Source organism: Podarcis muralis, chromosome 3 (genome assembly GCF_964188315.1).
Source record: "Podarcis muralis chromosome 3, rPodMur119.hap1.1, whole genome shotgun sequence".
In the NCBI taxonomy this organism is placed as follows: Eukaryota; Metazoa; Chordata; class Lepidosauria; order Squamata; family Lacertidae; genus Podarcis; species Podarcis muralis.
This window is the reverse complement of record NC_135657.1, coordinates 78,356,791-78,383,041: the sequence shown is the minus strand read 5'-3', so window position 1 is coordinate 78,383,041 and position 26,251 is coordinate 78,356,791. Positions and strand designations below refer to the sequence as shown.

Below are 26,251 nucleotides of genomic sequence, written 5' to 3'. Positions count from 1 at the left end.
TAGCAAAGTTAGTTAATCCTGGTGCTTTGGAAGTAGCTATTTTAAAATCTATGCACTACTGGCTAAATTCACATCTTGTGGAAATAGTACAATGCAACCATATTCTCTTTTTGTGTGCAAGAAAATCAGCATGGGGGGGGGGGTAGACAGAGAGTAGTGCTTAACCCTTTCCTTCTGCACTTAATGTCTGTTTGAAATTGTACACCCAGCATTTCAAATGAACACAATTTAAACTGTGTGTGTGTGTGAGAGAGAGAGAGAGAGAATCACTTGGGGGGTAGAGAAGAGAGGATGGGATAAATTTGTAGGTAAAAAATTAAGCACCACTTCCTCCTTATGTGGCTTTACTTCCACAGAAAGGCCCTTTGGACTAACATACCACCTTTCACTAAAAAATAAAATAAAAATCACCCTATGAATAAATGTCCTCCAGACTCATCTGGAAAATGGTAAGTTTTTTAGTAAGCACCTTCTTTCATAGGGGAGGTGGCTTAGGGGTGGGTGCAACTACAGATTAGGCTTTCCCCCTAGGCTCTGTACCAGAAGCGACCGAGGTATAAGCAGGAGGATCTCACCAGAAGATCTTCAGGCATTGCTGGCTCAAGGAGTACCCCTAGGCTACATACTTGTTCCTTCTGGGTGAGTGCACATTGCCTAGAGCAGGCAAATTGCCTGATCCCCAGACTTGGGAATTCGCTTACACACAAAGCTTCTGACTCATCAGCATCCAGCTTATTTGCTCTTATCAAGCCCACCATTATGTCTAGGTCTAGGTTTTGCACAGCCACACCTGACAAATGTAACAGAGGAAAAGAGCTGGGTGTCATCCACTTACTGATGCTAATGACCACTCCCAATGGTTTCATATAGATGTTAAATAGCATTGGAGATAAGGCAGTACCTTGAGCACTCCACATCATAGCTGCCAGGGGGGCAAGGTGTAATCACCCAAAGCCACCCTCTAAACAACTCTGTAGGTAGGAGTGGAGCCACTGCAACACACTGCCTCCCATTCTATCCTACCAAGCCGGTTCAGTAAGATACCATGGTTGATGGTATCAAAAGCTGCTGAGAGATTGAGCAAAAGCAGCAAGATCACGCTCCCATCCATCTTTCTCTTAGGGCAACCAAGGCTAATACAGTCCCATAAACCAAGCCTTATTAACATACTGTTTGGCTTTCAATTTATATTTCACACAGAATATCAGGGAGGGGGTTGAACCCTGTAGTTTCATGTCTACATAATCTGTATTCAAATAGTGCATTTATATATTCATTTAAGAAACAACAACCTAGAATCAGGAACCACCACCAGAGGGAGGGAAAGGAATGGCTTTCAAGGCTTGCAAAGCTCTCTTTATCTCTTCCACCTCAAAAAGGTGGATGTTGTGCTGTATGCTAGAAAGCAGAACTATTGTGCCTTCTGAATAAAGTATCACAGGGTGCCTTCATGTGGTTTCTGAAAGCTTTTTTTTTTTTAATGGCCACTTCTAATAATATCCAATTCACTAATACACACAACAGAGCCTCACTTCGTATCTGCCGACACGATTACCCTTTTCAGAAACATTTGAAATTCCATTTCTTGGCAAAAAAGAAGAAAAAGAAAATCACAGATGAACTATGGAATTGCAATCCTGGAATGCTCTGAAATAGCCAGCCAAGAAGTTGTAACAGAGGATTTTCAGGCCAATAGTTAAATCTATGTAATTCAGGGAAGAGAACGAATCGTCTCTCTCGACACAGACTCATGATGCTGTGATTGTCAAAATACACTTAGAAAATAGACTGCAAAAGTTCAAACAACTAGTATGCATGCATCCGACTACAGGTGTAATTCCCCCCCACCCCCCCATCAATCCGCAGAGGCCAAAGAAGCACTTGCAAAGTGCTCTGGGTGTAGAATGATGATAATGCTTATTAGTGATCTGAGCATAATGCAATATAAATGTTCACAGATCTTAGCTTTATCACTTTAGCCTGAAAACTGATGGGTGCAAACAACCTCTCTCCAAAAGGAAAGATGGAGGGGAGTGAAGGCTGGAATGCAGGCCAGTCTGGAATCTGCCAAATCAGTGGAATAAATAAAGTGTATGAAGAGCTTCAGTTGATAGTTGCTGAGGGAAAGTATGTATGGCACCTTGAGCTCTTTGGGGAAATGGCGGGATAAAAATGTAGCAATGAATGAATGAATGAATTTCTCCACATCATACATAATTGTATGAACCTTTATCATGTCCCATTCATTCTACCTCTCCACCCCTCTTGTCCTCCCCACCCAAGCTAGAAAGTCTTTCCCAGTACAGTTGCCATCTCTATCCCTCTGATTATTGTTTTGTTAAATCACTAGATATTTAAATACGTACTGATTTTGTATAATTATTTTTAACCTATGATGAATTCCTGCCCGCTCTGAAAGCCAGGAAGCAAATTTGTCCATTAAAAATGGCTACTACTCCTGCTTTGTTTTTTCTCCAGATTCAGATCACTGTGGAGACCAGATGTGCTGCATCTCATGAGCACTCTGTCAAAGTATTATACACAATACATAAACAGAGGAGAGAAGAGAGATGCACATAACGGAACACTCTCGGTTTTCTAAAAGAACAAAGAATAAAACACAGTGTCATAATCTTTCATATAACACTCCAGTAGTAATTGACCTTGTACATTCTGCCTTTGATTTTTCTCCTGTGCCCAATCATCTTCTGTTGGCTAATACACAACACTCCTCTCCCCCATCTCGGGCCAGTCGGCTGCCGTGGATGGCTAACTGATGCAAGGGCTTCTCACTGCTGCCACTTAAGGAACACAGTTAACGCTGGATGCCTGACTCCATCCCACCCATGGCTCTGAATGGATGAGCTTTCTAAACACACTTGGCTTCTGCCAGCCTAGAAGCCTGAGTTCATCTTTCTGCCCAGCATTTCTTTCATGTAAAATATTCAGCAACCCAAGGCATTATATATGCAGATCTATAAGAAAACGGATGAGATAATGCAGGACAGTGACTGTCACTGAAAGGTGTTATGTTTCATAGCAGATCCCAGATAAATACTTAAAACGAGAGCAAAGTGCAAAGTATAATGCACACACTCTGTATTGGTAACACAATTTAGAAAAATAAACAAGGAAATGTTATGATGGACTGGCTGGGCAAGAAGTGGGGAAAGCATACTATTCCTATAATGTTGTACTGCCTGTAATTCTGGCTATCTTATTTGACAAGAGCTCTAGACAATACTGATTGCTACCCCAGCATTTTTCCCCATGGAAAATGGCTTCCTTAGGAGTCATTGTTTTTTTACCTTGCTTTGGTATTTCCAAGACTTTATTTGTAATGGGTTAAAACGCCCTTTAGTTAAAATCTCGACTTGTCAGAAGCAGGAAAATAAAATAAAATCCATGCTTTCCTTCCACGCAGCTTTCACCTTCAGATATGACTAATGAAGCTTTGCTTTAACTGGCAAAGAAGAAGGCAACCCTATGAATCAGGCACTATTCTAAACAGCGCTGGGTATTTCTAAAGTAAAAGTACCACTACACCATGAATGACTCAATCATTTTCCTGAGAGTTATTACTTGCAGCGATGAAGCAATGTTAATTGGATAATGGCCTTCTGCCAGCTAATATTGGCATGACCTACAATACCCTTGGCTGACAGCCCTGGATGTCTCTCTATCACACTTCTTCTTTTTTTTTGTAATCTAGATGGGAAGTGGAAACCATTAAAAAAATATTCCCAAGTGCTATTTAACTTCTTATCATGAATTAAAAGCTTAATTAAATGCCTTGTTAAAAGGAAGGAAGACTGATTTCTATGATTAAATAAAGCAAAAACACAACAACAACAGGAATATGGATCAAATCAATTCTACTGAATTAATATGTTTCTTGGGAAATAATTTATTCGGTTTGAATTTTTAACAAGAGTCATTATGGAAAGTGCACAGAGAGGAGGATCCCTCCTGCTGCTCCATAGACGGGTGGGTGTCATGAGGCCTGAGTGGGTTTCCCCCTCCAAATGAATGGTACTAAGTCATAGACTAAAACTCAAACCCACCATGACAGCAAATACTGTATAACCAAGATGAATTAACCTTGTGCTTTCATGTCAGCCCTAGGATGAAACCCTACACCTGCTTAATTGGGGGTCTGGTCCCACCAAACTCAGCAGAGCTTGCTTCTGAAGACATCCCAAGGATGTCTAGTGTTTTAGTGGTCATACTGGCTGGGGTTGATGCGAGTTCGAGTCCAGCAACATCTGCAGGAAGCCATGTTGGTTACCCCAGGTATGAAGAATATTTGCTCTGTTGCTTTGGAGTTTTATTACTTTGAAGTTTTCTTCATCTGTATAATTTACTCCAGTTGCAATATTTTATTTTATTATCTTATTTTATTATTACATTTATACCACATCTCTCTTCCAAGGAGCACAAGGTGGATATAGGAACTGCCTTATAATGAGTTCATCCATGTAGCTCAGTATTGCCTACTGTCAGGGACTGGGAAGAGGAGGAATGGTGGAGACCACCTCCCCAGCCTGACCCTTCCGGGGAGGAGGAAGAGGAAGACAGTACAGTGGTACCTCTGGATGCGAACGGGATCCATTGCGGATCCCTTCTGCGCATGCGCATGACATCATTTTGAGCGTCTGCGTATGCGCGAGCAACAAAACCTGGAAGTAACGCGCTCCGTTACTTCCGGGTTGCCGTGGAGCGCAACCCGAAAGCACTCAACCTGAAGCACATTCAACTCGAGGTATGACTGTACGGATTTACAACAGGGGCTTGCAGGAGGAGATGGGAGAGGAGGAAGAAGTGGGGTGACAGCTGACGGACACAGTGTCTCCCTGCCTTCTTTGCCTTCTTCTATAGAGGGGGTCCTTTCTTGGAGCAAGGCATTCTGGGTGAGGTGGCATTGGGAGTGTTCCCGTGCCTCTGATCCTTTTCTATGGCAGCTAGAAATTTTCTTTTAAAATTGAAAGCTAGTAAAGTTACTTTATTAAATTTAAACTTTTTTTAAAGTTTTCTAACGGTAACTGCAAAGGTAGAGACACTTCACCTAGGATGCCTTTCCCTGAGGCACAAATTCCTTCCTCAAAGTCAGGAATGGTGATGCTGTGATTTCATAAGGGCTGAATAGGTGGACTAGCAGGTGAGGCAAGTGAATGGGGAGCGGGGCGGGGACAATAAGCCTCCCCCACTAACCCTGCCATTGGATACAGTTTGTTCAGTTTATCTCATGGAAACATCAGCCTTGTTCTGGTATTACAATTTTATACAGATGGACACTTGTATAACGTGAGATTCTGCTGCACAGTTATCTTTTCCTGGTCTAATACAAACAGTAAAAGCTGAAGTGTCTTGGTTCAAAAAAGGTTCCTGCGTTACTATTCCGCATTATAAAATGTGCATTTAAGTGACAGTAATATCAGAAGCAATTTGCATGCTGCAATGAAGAGGACTAGAAATATCTTTCAAACTTCTACAAGTCGCTTGATTGTATAAGGTACTGGTAGTGCAGTGAAACTACAGTGAGTTTGCCATTTTGGATTTTACATTTCTCGCTATAGTGAAGTTCTTTTGAGATATTAGAAAGCTGTCTTCTATGTGCTGGAAATAGGCTTTTTCAATTATTCTTAAGTGTCACACAACCACTTGTAACGCAGCAAAAAAGTCCCAGTGACCCTGTTTCGACCCTGACAATGTTGTGAGCTTGGGAGAATACCTGCTTGGGAGACATACTCTGTTCTCTTAGTCACTTTCTATTATGCATTCCCTGTTTCTGCAATGGCTCATTCTACAACCTACAGATAAGTATTCCAGATCATTTTCCAGCTCTTGTTTCAGCAGCAGATTAATGGAGTTCATGAGGCTACGTTTGTATGATCCCTCCCTGTTTCTGCTCTTCCTTCTTCCCTGTCTGCTGCCTTGTTCTTGCCTGGTAAGCTCCTTTGTTCTCTTGTTTCTAGCCCAGAAGACCACAGGGAGTCAGATTCTGAATCATTTACTGCCCTCACTCCTGGGACTAAAACACACACAGTCAAATCTGAAAACATGAAGGGGCTCTGAGCTCAGTGTTGTTGTTGTTTGTTTTAAAAAAACCTTTCAGGTTTAGCCAATTCCTAACTGTAAGAGAGTGGCTTATTCTCTGTCTCTGTTACCATGTTATAAAGTTTTGCTTTTTTAAGGGACGTAGGAATGTTGACATACTATACCTCCTCTGGCAGGCTGACCACCAGATCATTTTCTGTCTGCCCGACCAACACCTGCAAGAAGTATTCGCTGCACGCAGCCAGCACAGCCCGGTGGGCTCGGAACTCTTTCCCCTCCACAATCAAAGTCACATCACAGAGAATATCCTGCTTCCGCTGGTCATTGAGGCACAGGAGGATATTGGTACAATGGACTGTTGACTCATACACATACATGGGGGATTCAGTCTTCTCATCCACAGACATTCCGTTCACACCCTAAAATAGAAACAACAAACAATAAGGGAGAGAGATAGGGCTGGAGAGATTTGTCAAAGTGCTTGCTAAGAAAGGAAGATTACATCATGATTTCTGCGTCCTGCATGGGCTAGCCAGCTCTCTGCAGAACTGCTGATCAGCACTTTGATTCTTAGCTGGAACAAAGAGCTCAAGAAATATATATATATATTTCTCTGAAATGTATCTCTGAAAAGACAATTGCATTATAAGCTCTTTACTCTATCCACTTAGTTGGTTCTTTCTCCCTCCCACAACATTGAATCAGGAATATGGAATAATGTCTTGAAATGTTGAAGGCTATCAACCAACAGTTTTAATAGACAGGAGGCTCCTGGGAAAGGGTGGGGAGAGAAAGGGAAGCACAAATAAAAACAAACATTTGTGAGCATCTTCTGGCAGAGAAAAGCAATTCAACCCAGAGCTCTTTCATATTAGAACTATGGTGTCACACTGGAGCTTACCGGCACAATTCAGAATAAGTTATCACAACCCAACATTTCACAGAAATCTCTGTGTAAAATTCCCACTGCTTGTACACAGAATATTTATCAGCATCAAAAAGAATGGGGCAGTGGGATTCACTCTGTATGTACACTTGACCTGTAGGATCAATGTGTTTGTGTGTCTTCAGAACAGGACCCAGAGGAAGCTTTATACCAAATCATACCACTGGTTAATCTAGTCGAGTATTGTCTACTGACCAGCAGTGGGCTCTCCCAGAGTATTAGGCAGGAGTGCTTCCAAGCTCTATCTCGAGATGCTACGGATTGATCCTGAAACCTTCTGCATACAGTGCACATGCTCTATCCACACTTGTAAACGATCTGAGAACACCTTGCACCTCAATAAGCTGGCTTGGAAACAGATATCCTGCTGGTACTGTGACCATGCTCTCTTGATAATAGTTAGCATTAAAATAAAACTTTCCCCTGAGTGTTCAAATCATTCTCTACAGAGAGATCTGCACTAGTTGCTGATTTGCTAGTGGGCCAAGTTCAAGGTGATACTATTGGTATATAAAGCTCTTAACAGCTTAGGACCAGTTTACTTGTGGGATTGCCTTACCCCACATGTGTTCTTCTGCCAACCTAGCACTTCAAAAGCACGCCAGTGCAAGTAGATAAATAGGTACCGATGTTGTGGGAAGGTAAACGGTGTTTCTGTGCGCTCTGGTTTCCATCACGGTGTTCCGTTGCGGATACCTTTCTTTCAGTGTGGGAGAACCTACACCTTGGAGCACACTGTTGACACCAGGCAGGCAACTTCACTGTGTTCTTTTTGGCGCCTGCTTGAAACTTTTTCGTTTAGGCAAGCTTAACAATACATGTTGATATGTTTTAATGTATTGTTGGTTTACTGCTGGTTTTAATTGGTTTTTTTAAATGTTTTTAATTACTTGTTTTCCGCTGCCGCAATGCTTTTCTGCAAGCACTTTGCCAAGTGAGTAACTATTCACAGTGACTTGCGTTTGATAGGTAGAAGCAAGCTTTGTTCCTCACCTGTAAGGTGCTTCACTTTATTGAATACAAAAGTAGCTACCATTCTCACCTCTAAGCAAGAATGTCAACAGAGCTGGCACTGCTTCAGGTGCCACATAAAACCTGTCCTGCATTTGTAAGAACTCAATCACTTAGTATGGCAGTGCCTACACATTGGAACTTGCTGCCTACTGAGATCAAGCAGGACATAGAACCATAGAATCACAGAGTTGGAAGGGACCACGAGGCGCCCTGAGGTTAAGAGATTCATGCTCTGCCAACTGAGCTACCACAAGCCCTCTGCCTTCAATGTACTCTTTATCACACCTGCTAAACAAGCAGACAAGCCTACCCAGAGCCTTAGAAAGTTGGAAGTATTTTACGTCTGTTTTAGAATTTAAACTTTTTAATGATTTAAAATATGGTTGTGAATTTTATTTTATTTTACTGTTTTATCTTTTGTAAACCTCTTTGAGGTTGTTTTTTTTTTACAATCAAGCAGAGCACAAATTTTATGAAATAAATAAATAAGAAAGAAAGAAAGAAAGAAAGAAAGAAAGAAAGAAAGAAAGAGAAAAACTTTTAAAAATATTTTATTAAGTAGGACAAGATTTGGTGTGACAAAACATTTTAACACCAGCCCTCACCATGTAAAAGGTTCCACAAACATCAGAAGAAGAAATAAGGCAGATGAATTAGTGAGAGATTACAGATGGATGTAACCCAAGCACAAGCGTCAGAAAATATACAAATATACAAAGAAGATAAAAGTTGCTTTTTAAAAAAAAGAATAATACCCAAAGCATTGTTGCATTTTGCAAAGGCAAAACAATAAAGGAAAGTATTTCAATTTCACCCCAACCTGGTCTGGGACAAAAGGTCCGACTGACTAACTGGTCTAGATGGGTTAAAGGGGAAGCACAGCTCTGCCTACACAAAAAGGTATCAAGTGGACATGTAATGGGGAATGCAGTTTGGTCTATAGTTATGCAGACTGCCCTATTTGTCTCTATACTGATATTTAAAAAGGACAGAAGAACGCATTAATTAAGAAACAGAATGAGGCAACTATAAATTATTGCCTCTTCGCTGCCATTTTGATTCTTTCAAGTTTTCTGCTTCCTGGGTTGCTCTGAAAATATGAGGCAAGTAGCATACATGAGATACCGTATTTTTCGCTCTATAACACGCACCTGACCATAACACGCACATTGTTTTTAGAGGAGGAAAACAAGGGAAAAAACATTCTGAATGAAACAGTGGATGTATCATTTTTGTGCTTCATGCTGTGGCCACAGACATGTGATCTGATGGTGAATTTGGGGTGACCCAATGCAAAGATTCTGAGGATCCATGTGGATCCATGCTTTTTAACCACGTTTTTGCACCATTGCAGCCCCAGGCAACAGTGGGTGCGTGATTTTTTGGGGGTAGGCTGTAGCCATGGACATGCTATGTGATCTGATGGTGAATTTGGGGTGACCCAATGCAAAGATCCTGAGGATCCATGTGGATCTATGCTTTGTAACCACATTTTAAGTGGGGAGGGAAGGAAAAACAAAGAAGGGAAAAGGAGCATGAGAGGGGTGTGCAGAGAAGCAGCTGGCTAAGAATGCAGGAGAGGGATTTAACGGGAGGGAGAAAAGAAAGGCAAAAGTTTTCCCCCACCCAAGCACCCAAACCAGCCAGCTCTCTCTCTCTCTCTCTCTCCCCCCCCCCCACACACACCTGCATGTTGCCTGCTAGTCCCTAGACGCAGCACCGGAGCACAGAGAGGAATTAGAAGGAAGGACTCTGCTTTCCCCTCTGCTTGCTTGGAGGGGAGGGGCTTTCCCTGCTCTTTGTTCCGTTTGAGCAAACACAGCAAGGAAACAGAGGAGGGTGGGCAGTAAGACCCTGAGGCAGAATGCAGGAAAGCAGCCACTTCCTCTTTTCAGGTTTCCCTTCTCCGTGACTCGCGATTTGATTTTTGTCTGATTTTTTGGCTCCAGGGACCACACATTCGCTCCATAACACGCACAGACATTTCCCCTTCCTTTTTAGGAGAAAAAATCTGTGTGTTATAGAGGGAAAAATACGGTAAATAAGCAGAGGTGGTTTTAGGGTAGCGCCACTGGTTCAGGTGCACTGGGCACCAGCACCACAGGGGGCGCCACAACAATAGTGTTGAACAGAACATGAGAGGCCGGGGAAGGGCGTCACACAGGGCGCCACTGAAATAAAAATAATCTTAAATGTGCTTTTCAGATAGGTTTGGGCTTCCATGTTATACAGTGGTACCTCGGGTTACAAACGCTTCGGGTTACAAACGCTTCAGGTTACAGACTCTGCTAACCGAGAAATAGTACCTCAGGTTAAGAACTTTGCTTCAGGATGAGAACAGAAATCATGCGGCGGCAGCAGGAGGCCCCATTAGCTAAAGTGGTACCTCAGGTTAAGAACAGTTTCAGGTTAGGAATGGACCTCCAGAACGAATTAAGTTCTTAACCCGAGGTACCACTGTATATAACCAGCCACAGAAGTAAATGGTATAATTCAAATAGGGTGGTGAAAGTGATTAGCAGATTGGCTAGATGAGAAGAGACTGCAAAAGACGATGCTCTAAGAAGAACATAAATAAGAGGTGACATCACTTTGCAACACTAATGAAGGGCAAGAGAGATTAAATTAATGCCCTCCTTTCAATGAATGAAAAATTGTATTTCCCTCCCCTCCTGCTCACCTTTGAAGGAGATTCTGTCTGGGAGACAAATGTAGAGACTGAGCATGTGAATTACCGCCAAAGGCTTCCCAGCCCTCTGGCAACTGTCCACATTCACTTGCCTTTCATTTTAATCCCTGGAGGCGCTATCTCTGAAGCAAAGTGGAAGGAAAAGATGAGATTGCCACCTTCTGTCTCCCTCTCCCCAGCTTTGGGGAAAGAGCAGGGTGATATCTCTGATACCTGATACTTTAGAGCACAAAATCCAAATAAGGCCATACCTCTCCCAAGACTGGAACTCAAGTGTGAGGCAGTGTCCCATTTAACTCCATTGCATAGTCTATTCTGAGACTGTTTGCGAGAAAAGACCTGCCCATCTACTGAGCTCTGCGTATTAGTGCAGTGTTTCCCAACCTTGTGCCTCCAGCTGTTTTTGAACTACAACTCCCATCATCCCTGACTAGCAAGACCAGTGGCAAGGGATGATGGAAATTGTAATCCAAAAACAGCTGGAGGCACAAGGTTGGGAAACACTGTATTAGTGAACATAAGGCAGTACTGGGGCAGTGACAATCACAAATAATGGTTGGCTACTAAGAGAAGTCAAATTGTTCAGATTCCTGGTTGCAGCAGAAGTTGTATAATGGCTGCCATGGCTGTAATCTCATCAAGGATGAAGGATAAAATTTACACCACATAATATGGGCAGAAGCAGAGCCCACTGGTGGGGCCAACTCTTACACTGCTGCTCTCTCATGAGTGCTAGGGCAGCCTGAGGCATCCATTCAGGTGACATACAGTGCCCTGGAACAATCACTGACATAGCATTGATATGGGATATGGTGTAGTATTGAAAACCCACTTCATGGACAGGTATTAGGGGTGGGACCTGCCAAGGTGCTGGGTGCCTGGCAGCTGCCTAGTAGTGCCAAGTTGCTAACTCTGGCCTTAGTCAGGACTTCACATCAGTTAAGTGGAAGAGCCCATAATAAGCAGGTACCACTGGCCTACTCATATCATACTCAGCGAGGCTTCAGGTGGGTAAAGACACACACTTATCAATGCATCAATTTTTGATGCTGAAAGTGAGCAAGACAACATTGAGAGGTAGGATACATGATATCCCTGCCATGCCACCCCAAATGGCATCCCTGTTGCACACTCTACCCAGCTCAGCTGGGACATTTAGGAGCTCTTACTTTGTGGAGGACTATCATCATGCAGCAAGTATCTTGCATTCTTTGTAGGGGGTGGGAGAGAAGACCCACTACATAATGTTCCATTCTATGTAATAAGCATTAAACCTGAAGGCAGGAAAACACACAACAGGAATGTTGTTTTTGATGGCCCCTAGAGCACGAATAATTCGTGGTGAGTCAGACTAGGAAGGGTAGTCTTGGCTGCACCTTTTACTCCCTGAACAGCAATTTTTTACCTCCCCCCCCACCCCCAGAAGGGGCCGAGTTCTGTGCTCCTTCATAGGTATGTGCAGGCAAGTTTATGTTTATATGGACAGGTTAGTTTTAAAGGATAGTAGTACAAGTACAAATTATCTTCAGAAAAATCCAGAATGAATTTTAATTACCATTTTAATTAACTGATTTCCCAATCAGTTAATTATACAATACTCTTGCATCTTTAAGGCAAGGAAGGTTTAAAATAAGAAAAGAAAGAGAGATTCTATGAAACAATCAAGATGCAGTCAGTTAAATAAACACCAGTTCTAATACTGGAAAGCAAGACAGCCAAATATATTCAGTCTAAATAAGCTAACAGGACAAAAGGTCCCCCACATACGCACAGTAATTGCTACATAGCAGTAGGTCAATCTGTCAAGAAAAGTCTTAATTACAAGCAGAATGGAAGCAAACTGCACTGCTGAATTCAGTGAGTTGGGCGTCTCAAATGTGAGTGGAATGAAGAGCTACTGACATTTGTTACACTAATATAGCTTCTTCATAACTATATTATCTAAGCCACGGGTGCAGAGTCCTTTTCAGCCCAAGGGCCACGTTCCCTTTTGCAGAGCCATTCAGGGGCCACGTGCTAGTGATGGGCCAGAGGCAAAAGTAGGCAGAGCAATGGATGAGACTCTTATGTCTGTACAGCAGACCACATTCCAGCCATGCAAAAGCCAGAGGTTTCTATACACTGATACCCAGCTTTCCATCCAGGCAAGCAGGATGAATTATCACAGTTCAAAGACACATTCAGGCTGCCCAAGGGGGTCTCAGAGCTAAGTGAGAAGGGCCTAGGTAGGGAGAATGGCCAAGGAGTCTTGGGGGCCAGATAGAGAGATCTGGATGGCCACCTTTCACCCCCAGGCCTAAGGTTCCCCATCTCTGATCTAGGCAAAGACACAAGTTCTGGTAAATAGCAGCAACCTCCAATCCTTAGTCCTAGAGTGCTCACAGTGAAAATATCCAGGTTAAAAGAGTGATAAATACAAACCACAGCAATCCTGCCAGCCACATGCAGGAGCTGTTAGGTCAAAATGCTAATACAGAGCAACTTAGTTCCAACCTTTAGAAAATATAATTATGAGGTTGGGGGGGGGGGGGGGAAGCATTAACAGGAGGGAGCGTGGCCATGAAGGAAAGAAGATGGCCGTTTAAACTCTAGCTCTGCTCCAAAGCTCAGAAAAACTGTTTTCAGCAAAAGCCCTGGTTGTCAAAACCCCAAACCTTGAAGCAAGGAGAGGGGAATGCAAAAGGATTTAGAAAAGCTGAAAATAAAAGACCTCACTCCATTCTTCCTGCCCTGAGACAGAAGGCTTACTTCAACAAGGAAACTAATGCATGGTCCAGGATGCTGCCGCCCTTAAAAGTGGCCTCTTCCTTGCTCAAAAAGATTATCTTAAGAGAAGAATTTTCAGCACAAGAAGAAGCCATAAAGAAGCTTATTAAAAAATACTTGGAAAGAACTAATGCTTCCAATGGAAACGAAACTGACAGAACTTAACAGGAGACTTAACAGAAACAACTACAGCAACAAAAGAATTAAGCCAAATCCATGCCCCCCTCCCCAAATCAAAGATTTACAAAAAGGAAATACAGTGGTACCTCGGGTTACAAACACTTCGGGTTACAGACTCTGCTAACCTGGAAGTAGTACCTCGGGTTAAGAACTTTGCTTCAGGATGAGAACAGAAATCGCGCTGCTTCGGTGTGGCGGCAGCAGGAGGCCTTATTAGCTAAAGTGGTACCTCAGGTTAAGAACAGTTTCAGGTTAAGAATGGACCTTCGGAACGAATTAAGTTCATAACCAGAGGTACCACTGTACAGATATACGCAACAAGCTTGAAGATGCAGAAAATCAAAATATGACAATTAATTTACTTTTTTTTTAGAGAGAGAGTGCAAGAGAATGACCCTGCACAATTTATTGCCTCATGGCTTAGATCACTGCTTCCAGACCTCATAGTATCTGCTGACGATTTTGAATGGGCACACATAGCACTTGGACCCAAACTTAGGGAGGGAGCTCCATTCCACTCCCCATGATATAATTGTCTGCTTTTCCCCTTACAGGTAGGAGGAGGAAGTGTGGAACAAACAGAGGAACCTAATATCCACAATGTATAAAAACAGCCCAGTTATGGTGATACAGGATCTGACTTCTGAAGCACTGAAAAAAGGAAAGAATCTATGTGCTTGCACGATTAAACTGCAAGAAACTAATTAAATATCACTGGGGCTTCCCCTTCTGTCTTATTGTCATGAGAGGATCAATATAGGTCATAGCAACAAATAGACTGGAAGCAACACATCTCCTCAATACTTTTGGAACTGGCCTACCTCTGGAATGGCAGCAAGCAATGGAAGAAGAAAAAGGTGAACTTTCTCATGCTGGTTGAAGGATGCTAACAGGAGCAAAAGTTCTCACAAATGCCTCACACATAGCAACAGAGGAAACCACTACAACATACCAAGCAGATTCCTATGTTCTAGACCCTCGAGATATTGCTGACACACCTAACTTGTGGCTGTAAGAAAATATCAAGGAAAATGGTATCCTGTTTATAAGTTATCCTTTAATCCACAAGGCTGCCTACTCTCCCATTTTGTTCACCCTAACTTTGGAACCATTAGCTATATGCTTCAGAACAACACCGGACATCAAGGGACTCCAAACTGGAAAACAAAAAGCATATCTTTTAAATGAAGATGAGTTTTTAGCACATCTTCAGAAGGTAAAAGACCCCTGGACAGTTAAGTCCAGTCAAAGGCGACTATGGGATGCAACGCTCATCTTGCTTCAGGCCAAGGGAGCCAGTGTTTGTCCACAGACAGTTTTCCGGGTCATGTGGCCAGCCTGACCACACCGCTTCTGGAGCAACGGGACACCGTGATGGAAACCAGAGCGCCCGGAAACACCATTTACCTTCCTGCCACAGCGGTATCTATTTATCTGCTTGCACTGGTGTGCTTTTGAACTTCTAGGTTGGCAGAAGCTGGGAGAGAGCAACGGGAGCTCATCTGGTCACGCAGATTCAAACCGCTGACCTTCCGATCGGCATGCCCAAGAGGCTCAGTGGTTTAGACCACAGCATTTAGAACCAGCCTAAAATCCAAAACAGCTTCACACAAACCATGCTTAATGTGTAGAAAGAGAAGGCAGGAATTCTGACTCCAGCACTGCCACCACTGCCCCCCCCCCCACTTCCACCCACTATTTAACAACGCTTCACGGCAATCTGATGGTGGATGGAGGAGGAAGCAAAATGTCTGTACTGGTTATGTGACTTTTATAATAGAAATGCACCACTCTCAGACCAAGAAATACGGACTAAACTACCTTGGAAACTTACAAAACCCCTTGGCTGCTACTCCACCAAATCCACACTTTTTTGGCTAACCCATTTACCAGTAAGGAATCCACAAGACCACTAGCCCAATTTGAAAGACTTGTAAACATCAATTGTTATCTTCACTTTGAACTCCCCCTCCCACATTCATCAATATACTAAGACTATATTGTTTCATTGGGAACAGAAGAGGAAAAATTACTATTACTCATACTTAATCTAAGCACAACTACAAGGGCTCCTGATTAGGCATTTAGCTATGAGATATTGAATGTTATCTGTTAAATCTGCTCTATCCTGTTTCCCCTTTGCTTCTGTTTAAACCAGTTCACGAACCAAGATCTTATATATTGGCCACCAATAATGAAGCATATGTTGTAGATATTACTGCAAATTTATTATGCTATTTTTGTGATATACAAATGACACGAGAGGGGGGAAAACACTAATTTTGCAGTTCTGGAGCAGAAACATTCATACCACTACAGAAACAAGAATATGAATTATAATAGCAATAATTCCCTTTGCATCAGGATATTCTCTAGCCAATTCTCCATTTGTCATTCAAATGGCAAAATCCACTGACATATTCCTCTGTTAAGTTCCCATTTACTGTGCAGGAAACAGAACTGGTAGATTGTGCTGAAAATCATTAAGAGCTAAGTAGGATGAAGAGAAGAAGAGACGCACACCTATTTTTTTTAGCCAAATGCTGGAACATGAAATAATTTACAACCATGTGAAGTTACCAGCTATTTGGGAGTATTAAAAAAATCCAAATTAATTACCAATTACAACATCCAAAAACATGAACATAAAGATAGAAATAATGAAATGTAATTGTACGTTATTATTATGATTCTTTAGCTGTTGCAAATATGATACAAGACTGATCTAGATTAATAATTCATTCAGCAATAATGTATCAGGAAAAGATAATTATACAGTGCCACAATTCTCACGCTGATTTCTGTAATTACATATTACAACAGTGTTAGCAATTTAAAAAAAGGTTAGGGAGCGGCAGTAATTTGCCATGTCATCTTCAGATGCATTAATCTCTCTTTCTTGGAGCATCAGGGATAATTGGAAACACAATAATGGGTCAAGTAGGACTACATGGCCTTGCCTTTATGTCTATTGGCAAACATGCTGAACATGGTGTACGTTAGCAGCCACTAGCCATAAATTGCTCATTCAAAGTGTTTACATAACTTATACAGGCAGGACAAAAGGTTACTTTCCAAGGGGCAAGAATAACTAAAACAGAGAAGGATGGCTCAAAGCCCAAGTTGAGCTTTCTTAAGTCCCATGGATTTGAATGGGTCAGATTTAAGCACATGTCTAACTCTTTCATTGAAACCAAAGAGGTAGAAGAAGAAAAGGCAGACGACCTTTTGCTAAGGTTGTAATATAAGCCTATGTGGGAAGCCCATGGCTAAATTAATACCTGCACCATATTTCCTGTGTGTGCACAGAGTTCTTGGAAAATAAATCCCACATGAAAATTCATTAAACTCACAATCATAGTTAGCAGAGTGAGCCAGGATGCACCATACTATGAGTGTGTGTGTGTGTGTGTGTGTGTGTGTGTGTGTGTGTGTGTTGTTCCCAATATATAGTAATATATAGGCAACTATGTATTTGTCAGATATCTATCTATCATCTATCTATCTATCTATCTATCTATCTATCTATCTATCTATCTATCTTCTATCATCTATCTATCTATCTATCTATCTATCTATCTATCTATCTATCTATCTATCTATATCTATATCTATCTATCTATCTATCTATTTATCATCTAGTAGTCCCACACATGGTTTTTTATGCCAGAAATTGGTCTAAGCCAATTTATAGCAAAATAAGAACTTGTGCCTTATTTTCATAAGTTCATGTCTGCTAAGAAGTATTTACTACAACAGTGTTTGTTTCTCATTTGAATTACAGTGTGAGGGAGGAAGGTTCAGTTGGATGGAAGTGAGAAAGTTACAATTGCAGAAACATGAAAAGGGAGCCTAAAAGCCGAGAGAGAGAGAGAGAGAGAGAGAGAGAGAGAGACCCAATGTTTTTGCAGAGTGTCTTTAACAATAAATTCATGAGATCTATCTATATGACATGGAGATGGTCCAGAGCTGAAGGTCAGAAGGAGAAGCAAGAGAATAAAAGCATCATGCAACACAGCCATAGGGGACAAAATGAGTGTGGAGGTCAGCCAAGATGAATGAGGGGAGGGAAAGGGGGTTGGAATAACAGGAGGAGAATGAAGTCAAAGTCAGACAGAAAAGTGGGTACGGAGATAGGTTTTTTTGTTTTTTTGTTTAAAGCAACTGTTAGCACAGAAGTCGATAGAGGAGAGTTCTGATGGAGGGCTGATTGTGGTAGAAATGTAGCCAAAAGGTGAGCCAGTAGTGACAGAGAAAAGCAAATGTTGCTGCTCAGTTGGGCAGGGGAAAAAAAGAAGGAAAAAAAAAAAGGACAGACCAGAAATAGTGTCAGTTTGGTGACAAAGGCAGTGGGTGCTGGCGGTCAAGAACGTATAAATGTGCAGCAATTCTACAGTAATACAGGCAGGCAAGGAGTGAAAATAACAGTTAATGATGATAAAGATAAGCATAAGATGATAAAGCAATTCTGTTTAAAACAGGTTAATGCCACATTCTGTAAAAGTGCGACCTGACACAAAGAAAATGTTACTTAACAAACAAACAAACAAACAAACAAACAAACAAACAAACAAACATTTTTTCAGGGACTTGGGAGATTCCAGGTTGGTAGCCGTGTTGGTCTGACACAGTCGAAATAAATAAAAAATTGTCCAGTAGCACCTTAGAGACCAACTAAGTTTGTTCTGGGTATAAGCTTTCGTGTGCATGCATCTGAAGAATGCATGTATCTGAAAAAGTGTACATGCACACGAAAGCTTATACCCAGTGTATATGTAGAGTAACAACATGCCCATCGTTTGAACATCCATTCTAAATTATGTAATGATCATCTTCTCTACAAGGCAACTTTTCAATCAACAATGAGAGGATGGATATGAAGATATGAGAGGGATATTAGTATGCTTATTATAAGTGTATCAATCTGACATCGCCAATGCTAAAACTGTCTGCCTCGTGAAGATTGCTAATTATTTAATACTTCATAAACTATGGATGTTTGACAGAGAAATTGATATCTACGTTAAACAAAACTCATGTAGTGTACATATTTTTATTAACGTTCTTTCACAGTGAAATGTGCAATTAATCACTTGTCTTTATTCCCCCATCCACAAATTCTCAAACAGTTGGAAAAAGCCTATTTAGGCTTCAGTACAACTATTTGCTATTTAAGAAATCTGAGGCAGTCAACACAGATTGCTTTCTAAGTAAGGCACTGCATCACATTATTAGAAGGACAGAATGCTGCTGAGGTTAACATAACAAGCCTTGTCCATCATGGAAGAGAGGTTAAAGCTGAAGATTTTCTTAAACTGTATTGATTGGTGCTATATAAAGCAAGTGCTGTGGCTGAATATTTTTTTGAAAAGGGAAGACAGGGTTCACTGATGTCAAACTTAACAGCAGTAGTTCTAGAGATTAAAGGATTCTTATCCTTTAGTTAAAAAAAACTGCACAGTATTTTCCCATTTGGAAATGGGCAGATTACTTTGCAGAGTAATAACGTCTCATGGGACGCGGGTGGCGCTGTGGGTAAAAGCCTCAGCGCCTAGGGCTTGCCGATCGAAAGGTCGGCGGTTCGAATCCCCGCGGCGGGGTGCGCTCCCGTTGTTCGGTCCCAGCGCCTGCCAACCTAGCAGTTCGAAAGCACTCCCGGGTGCAAGTAGATAAATAGGGACCGCTTACTAGCGGGAAGGTAAACGGCGTTTCCGTGTGCGGCTCTGGCTCGCCAGAGCAGCGATGTCACGCTGGCCACGTGACCCGGAAGTGTCTCCGGACAGCGCTGGCCCCCGGCCTCTTGAGTGAGATGGGCGCACAACCCTAGAGTCTGTCAAGACTGGCCCGTACGGGCAGGGGTACCTTTACCTTTACCTTTTAACGTTTATCTTAAAATAGATATACTATTAAATCAAGTCAGTTATAAGTAATAACAGTAATAAGGAAATTCTATGGGTTTTTTTTAATGCCATGTATAGGCTACCCTATGGCATAGTTCTCAGGTCATTTAAAATTCAACAGCAATAAAGACATAATGGTCTGTTTCACACAACACTAAGCCATTTAGCTATAGTGTGGCTTGTTTGAACATCTGAAGCCAACCCAGCAGACTAGCCATGATTTCTTTTCAGGCAACAAACTATGACGTGAAGCCATGGTTTACTGCCGTCTATGGCTTGTTTAGCTATAGTTTATCATTGAGGTTTGAGCCCAAGAGCCTTGCTTCACGATGGTTTGTTTGGCCATCCCACCTCAGGCACTTGCTGACCAAAGAGGCATGAGATATGGGCAGGTGGAAAACAAGCCAAGCTCTGAAGGAACAAGCCATGGCTTGTTTGCTAATGTGTGTTTAACAAACCATGGTTGAAACATGCCATGGCTTGGCATCAAGTACAAAAGCAGCCCAGTGTGTAATTGCCTGCTAAGTAGGTAAGAGATACTGTCCTGAAAATGGGAATGTTTTTAGCGTCTAACGCATATTGATCTGCCTAGCACAGGTGCTTGACTATAAAGCCAAATGGCCCCTTTCACCATAAATGGCTGAATCCAGCAATTCTTAGCAATTGTATAGAATTGTGGCTGCCTTTATAAAAAAAACTTATGCAAGTTCCTTCATGGTTCTAGAAGGGCTGCCCTTGCAGATTCGCTGCAGTGTCGTAATTCTTGAAGCTATTTGGGGAACAGCTGGCATAACAAGTTTTACAATCCAGCCCATTAGCATGCAAAACACTTCCATTTAACCTCAGCAGCCAGCTTGAGGGCAACATTTGGTATGATATCTTCCCTATTCCTACTTTCTGCAAAATGCAAGTAAGGAAGGAGCCAGAAACAGTGGGATGATCAAATGAGCGTACATGATGGGGAATGTTAGAAAAGGCAGGCATGAGTTTCACACACTCATCTGACAATCCTGGTGACACCCTGGACATTAGCTCAGTAGTTCCAGCACACTGCCTGGATTAGATTTAAAACTGAAAGAGAGCTTGATGTCGTCAGCATACCAATGACACCGCAATCCAAACCCTGCTCACTCACTCCATCCCTGGATGACCTCACTCAGTGGTTTTAACATAGATGTTAAAAAGCATGGTGGACATGGGCGTTGTTGGGCTTTTCTTAGGGGATCCGCCAGGGTTGTTGAGCTGTTTTTAGGAGATCGCCCCCTGAAGTAGTTGAACTGCATTGCTTATCTAGAAAAGGACTTGCAGGAATTAGTACCCCCTGCTTTCCCTTCCTAGTTGATCTGATGATGTCCTGTATGGCAGAAACAAGAGTGACAGTTCCTCATTGCAGGCATGTTGAGCCTTAATTAATGAGGTAAAATCAAAGTAGCTGGCTCACCAACTGCCTGCCATAGTAGTTTCCTCTTACTGAGAGGTTTCCTTGAAATCATAAACACATTGCAAACAAACTGGAGAAGAAACCACTTTCCCTACTGATTGCCCACTTGAACTTTTCAAGAAGGCTGTGTTTATTTAGCATGGCGCTTGGAATGCTGTTTCTGACAAATGCCATGTCCTGGAAAGGGTTCTTTAGTGGTGGTGACATCAAGCTAAAAAGATTAAATACCAGCATTCCAATCAAATGGCAATATCTAATTCAAAAGAGTTCTCGACTCTGCTTTTACTTTCTGAGGTTGTTAAGGTGGGGGGGGGGGGGAGGGGACAGGAGATGAAGCCTCTCACAAAATACCTTCAAAAGAATTGGGCTTAGACTACAGAAAAGAAAATATATCTGGACAATATAGATGCTGTATCAACAGACAGGTAAACTGGGAAAGTGCTGCAATTTTTCTGATTTTAGGGAGAGTGGAGGCTGCGATGAACCACAATTAAATACATGTGCAATTGCACTTCACCTGACAAACAGATTCTCTTGGGGTATGAAATTATGATAATAGTGCAATGACAAGTGCTTTAGTAGGAGCCATTTACACTAATGGATTTCTGAAGGAAGAATAAAGCGACTCTTCTCAAGACAGAGATTCAGTAGCAGGGAACTTCACACAATGCCAGTGGTGTGTACTCTATTCTGTTTCACAAAATCTCTCATAATTCAAATTCCTCTGTGCATATGTCACATGTGAACAAATAACTTCATTGTTCAGAACATATCTTTGTATGAACAGTGCTGCTGTTGGGGCATAGTGTTATTTGCCATTATTCCTCTTACAGAGTGGGAACAAAAGTGCTTTTTTTTTTAAGTGCAGTTTGGGGAACTTCAATAAAAATGGAAAGTTTTACACTTTCAGTTGGCAGTTTAATAACACTATGTTAGTTTATTATTTACAGCCTTTGACATATTAAATGACACTATAATGATATGTATTAAAGCAGCACTAATGTTACTGAATTTAGCCTTTGATAAGGAAATCCAAGCCTATAGGAAAGTGTGTGTGTGTGTGTGTGTGTGTGTGTGTGTGTATGAATTCTTTAAAAGCTTGGCACAAATAATAAAAGTTAAGTTCTAAGTATTTCACTTTTAGGTGCAACACAGCATCCCTTTCTGAGGCAAAACTTCAGCTTTGTTCCATGGTGGCAGGGCCAGGCTCTACCACGGAGGGGCTGGAAATAGCTAGTGTGTCCTATTATTGGTTAGAAGGGTGCCTGTATTCAAGGCTGCACACAGTGATGCTACAAGTCCACCTCAACCTAACCTGACCTACCTCACAGAGTTGCTGTGTGAATAAAATGGAAAGGACAGCCATGTATGTCACCCTTAAGGTATTTTGAGGAAAAGTAGGGTGCAAATCCAACAATAAATAAATAAAATTGTTGGATGACTTTTACGAATATTACTGCGCATACACCACTAAATCCCTTGTCCAGGGTGGGCTAAATTAAGAACCGCTATGAGTCTGAAGATTATGCTGAACGCAGTCTTAGAGAATGCAGTAAACCGAAAAGGCTCAAAGTGGCATAATCTGATTCAGCAGGTTTAAATGAAGGTTTTCAAGAAAGGGAGAAGGAAACAAAATAATGAGAGATTACACACACCACACATAAAACAGATCCAACTTACTTGTTTCTTAAGAAAAATAACATTCCTCTAACATGTATCTGCAAAACTTGTTCTTCTGCCCTTCCTAAAGCATTCATCCTGCCCCTAATCTTCCTCCTGCCATAGCAGTGCCTACTTCCTTTGTTGCCATCATTAGAGCAACCTTTACGACTTGAGCAAAATCTTGCTAGAGTTTCCAGAAGGAACCATGGAAAAACAGAAATACAAAGCATATTTAAGCTATTGTGGATGAAGGAACTGATCATAATTTGCATCTGAAAGCACACAGCCACAGCATCCCATTTCATCCATGAGAGGGACCACACAAAGCTCTGCAGAGCTCTGCTATGTGCACAGTTCTTTACATGAGTTTTCTACATTCTCTTTAATGTTGGGAAATGCACCTTGTGAATTTCCAAAACTAAGGGTAAAATTCAACAGATAAGTCCCAACAGTGGAAGCCCTGTGTAAGTGTTTCTGCAATAGGACTTCCCCTCTCCCCCTACACCCCCCCCTGAAATTGGATCAGGAGAACCCCCAGAACAGCATGCATGGGGAGGAGAGGGAGGGTCTTTAAGGAGTGTGGATTTTTAGGGAGGACTCTGACGTCATACTAGGGCAATTGTTCCACCAGGTCAAGCAGATCAGCTTGCCAGACAGAACAATTCCCTTAATCAGTGCAACGGCGAATGCCTCCCTAAAGACACACACATTCACCTGCTGGATCCTGTGAATGTGTATGTTGTTAATGAGGCTGATATGACTCTGTGAACACAAAATAAAAACCACTCTGGTGTTCACATGCATACCACTCTGAGGATTTCCTTGTGATCCCTTGGAATGCTATGTTAGAGAGGTAGTGTACTGCAGTGGCTGAGAGAAGCTGAGTTGTGAACCTGGTTCAGATTTTGTCTTTGCCATGAACTCAAGAGACAGCTTAAAACAAAACAGTATTCTCTCAGTATTCTCCAAATCTGCAATATGAGGATAATAAATAATACTGGCCTACATTACAGGGCTTTAAAAAGAATTAATATGATAATACATTGGAAGTGCTCTGAATGCTAAGGAAGCACTGTAACAATGCTGATATATATTTGTAAGCTTATAAAATAAAACTATACTATTTACAAGATGCAATTCTTGGAAAAAAGTCCCTACTAGTAGAACAGATTGAAGACTAAAGAACTGCACACAAAGCATCACGCACACACTCTGCCACTGTCCTCTGAAAAGCTTCTCCCAAAAGACAGGAAACATCACACTACCAACCTGGCAAAGGTCTCGATACAACCATGACCACATATATGTAATGTATTTGGATAGTTCCAGCCAAGCACCCATCCACTCATTTTCTTACTTTCACATATGTTTACCAAAGTTGCATGATTTACAGTGCATCCAGTATCTCAGCTTTCGCAGAGGTAGATTTCTAACTTTTCGGAAAGTACGGTGGTTGGCAATTACTGTTGAACTAGGAATAGGAAAGTGGATGACTGACTAGATCTCTCAAAATGTGACTTAATGCTACAATGGCTTATGTTACTCTCCTTGTATCTGATCCTAAGGGGTGAGCAAGTGAACAAGATCATTAAAACAATGAGACACAGTAGGCATCACAGTTTATGCTCAGAATGTTGAAGCATGTACCTTTGTTGGACGCGCCCCCCAAAACAAATGAATTCAATCTACACCACAAGTATCACAGCATCCCAAAATTATGCTCCTAAGCATTGGGGGACAGTGTAGGATATTGCACATAGGGTTGCAGTTTGAACTTCATTAGGTCGTATGTAAATAATGATCTTTCATAGGGGTAATTTCCTGGACATGTGGGTTTGTCATGGTCCAAAACATCCAACAGAAACATAGTACATGGGTGACTGATGTTTTCTTTCTTTTCTGGGAAGAGTCATAGGTGGGATTATGGTTATACATTAAGCTCTGCATTAAAAAAAAATGCTCTACAAGTTTTCTTAAGACACACATTCTATGGAAAAGCATTCTGTGGAAAAATATTAGTTCTCTGCTGCTTTTGCATCTTTTAAAAAAGGAACAAAAATGCAACACTTTGGCCATAGTGCAGCTTAAACTGTATATAAATCTTAAGTCTTATATATCAATTTGAAGCTTGGGGGGTGTTGTTTCTAATAGTCCTGGGGGATTCTTTTTTCTATCGGTTATTAAAAGAGATGTTGAATTGCACAGAAAAGAGTGGAAGGGGGAGGTAATTCCAGGATCCTTTTTTTGTCTGTGACAGACCCCACATTCCTAATCATTTTGGTGTATATGCTTTTGTTGCAATATGTTTGACTGGGCTACAATCCTGGCTTACTGCCCATATCCTCTGCAAAATAGGTCCTTTAATTCAAGTAACAGCAGCAGAGAGAATAAGAATGTATTCTGACACACACAAACTTGCAAAAAATTAAACGCAGAGGGCCCTGAAACGCTTTAACATGGTAAACTTCAGAAATGCACCAATTTCCAAACCCTGCAGCCAGTTGTACTGTAACGTCTTCTGCTTTATGCTGACAACCTCTCTTTTCCCCTCCACTCATTCAGACACAATGCCTTCAGGTCTGCCTAAGTAATGTAATTCACTGGAGTGGAATTCCCTCGATACCTGCTGCAGTACTCAGTGACAATATCATTTATACTCTACACTGTCATGCCATGACACTGATACATTGGCTTTCATCCCTCATTCACTGCAGAGTGTGCAGTTTCACCTTCCAATGTGCCCTTTCGCAGCACATGTGTACAAATTTACTCCATTCATCCCCAATTACAGAGCTCTGTTGAAATGCCCTCGTTGCATTTATATTCCGCACTCCTTATTTGAGAATTCCAATTACGCACAAGATTCTGCCATTAGCTGTAAGTGCTACACAGCATTCCTCAAGCAAGCATCCTTAGATTGTGGCCAGAGAGCAGAGATACACAGGCAAAATACATTATTATAGTGTGGCACTGCTAAATGCTGTATATTATTCAACTAAAGCGACACTGGCTGGACTGAGCTGCCGCCATCAAGCATTATGTGGAGATTAGGTCATCCACTGTGAATGGGAAACATCTATAAATCTCTGTAGTTCTTCTGCATACTGATGTGGGAAACGGATTGCTGGTGGAATATGATCTTTGCTGCTTCTTTTTTAAGGTTAGGGGTTTGTATAGGTCCTAGACAGATATACGCCCTTTTGCTGTATACTGCCTTGAGACAAAGTAGAAAAGCAGGGTATAAGTATTTTAAACAATCAGGGTGATATGCAATGTTACGCACACAGGTAGACAGCTGAAATCAACACATTTAAATAACTTAAGTTTATTTATTTCAGTGGGTCTATTCTGAGTAGAATTTAGTTGGGTATAATCAATAAGTGAAAGAGTCATAGGCTCACAGGTGCTGTCATCTCTACTCTCCCTCTCTGGTTATGTAAAAAGCAACACCTGACCCAATACAATAGCGAGTTCATTTGAGCAGGATCTTCCTGAACCGCCTACCTTGACTCCATAATGGGGGGTGGGGGGAAGGAATAGACCAAGTACTTAGATAAGTACCAGATACAGATGGATCTACTATTGCAGCACATAAA

At 41.7% G+C, this 26,251-nt stretch overlaps 1 protein-coding gene across 6 annotated transcripts in view; it reads right to left on the bottom strand.

The window, feature by feature from the left end:
* The window catches only part of BACH2 (BACH transcriptional regulator 2), a 245,195-nt gene that overhangs the window by 41,405 nt on the left and 177,539 nt on the right, over window positions 1–26,251 (bottom strand). For 5 of the 6 annotated variants that reach the window (XM_077926155.1, XM_077926157.1, XM_028722984.2 and 2 more), the window contains one exon: window positions 6,222–6,476. The exons of the other annotated variant lie outside the window; for it this stretch is intronic. In XM_077926155.1, coding sequence (XP_077782281.1) covers window positions 6,222–6,464 — 243 coding nt within the window. In that variant the 5' untranslated portion in view covers window positions 6,465–6,476. The remainder of the gene's footprint in view (window positions 1–6,221; window positions 6,477–26,251) is intronic. 6 annotated transcript variants of the gene reach the window in all.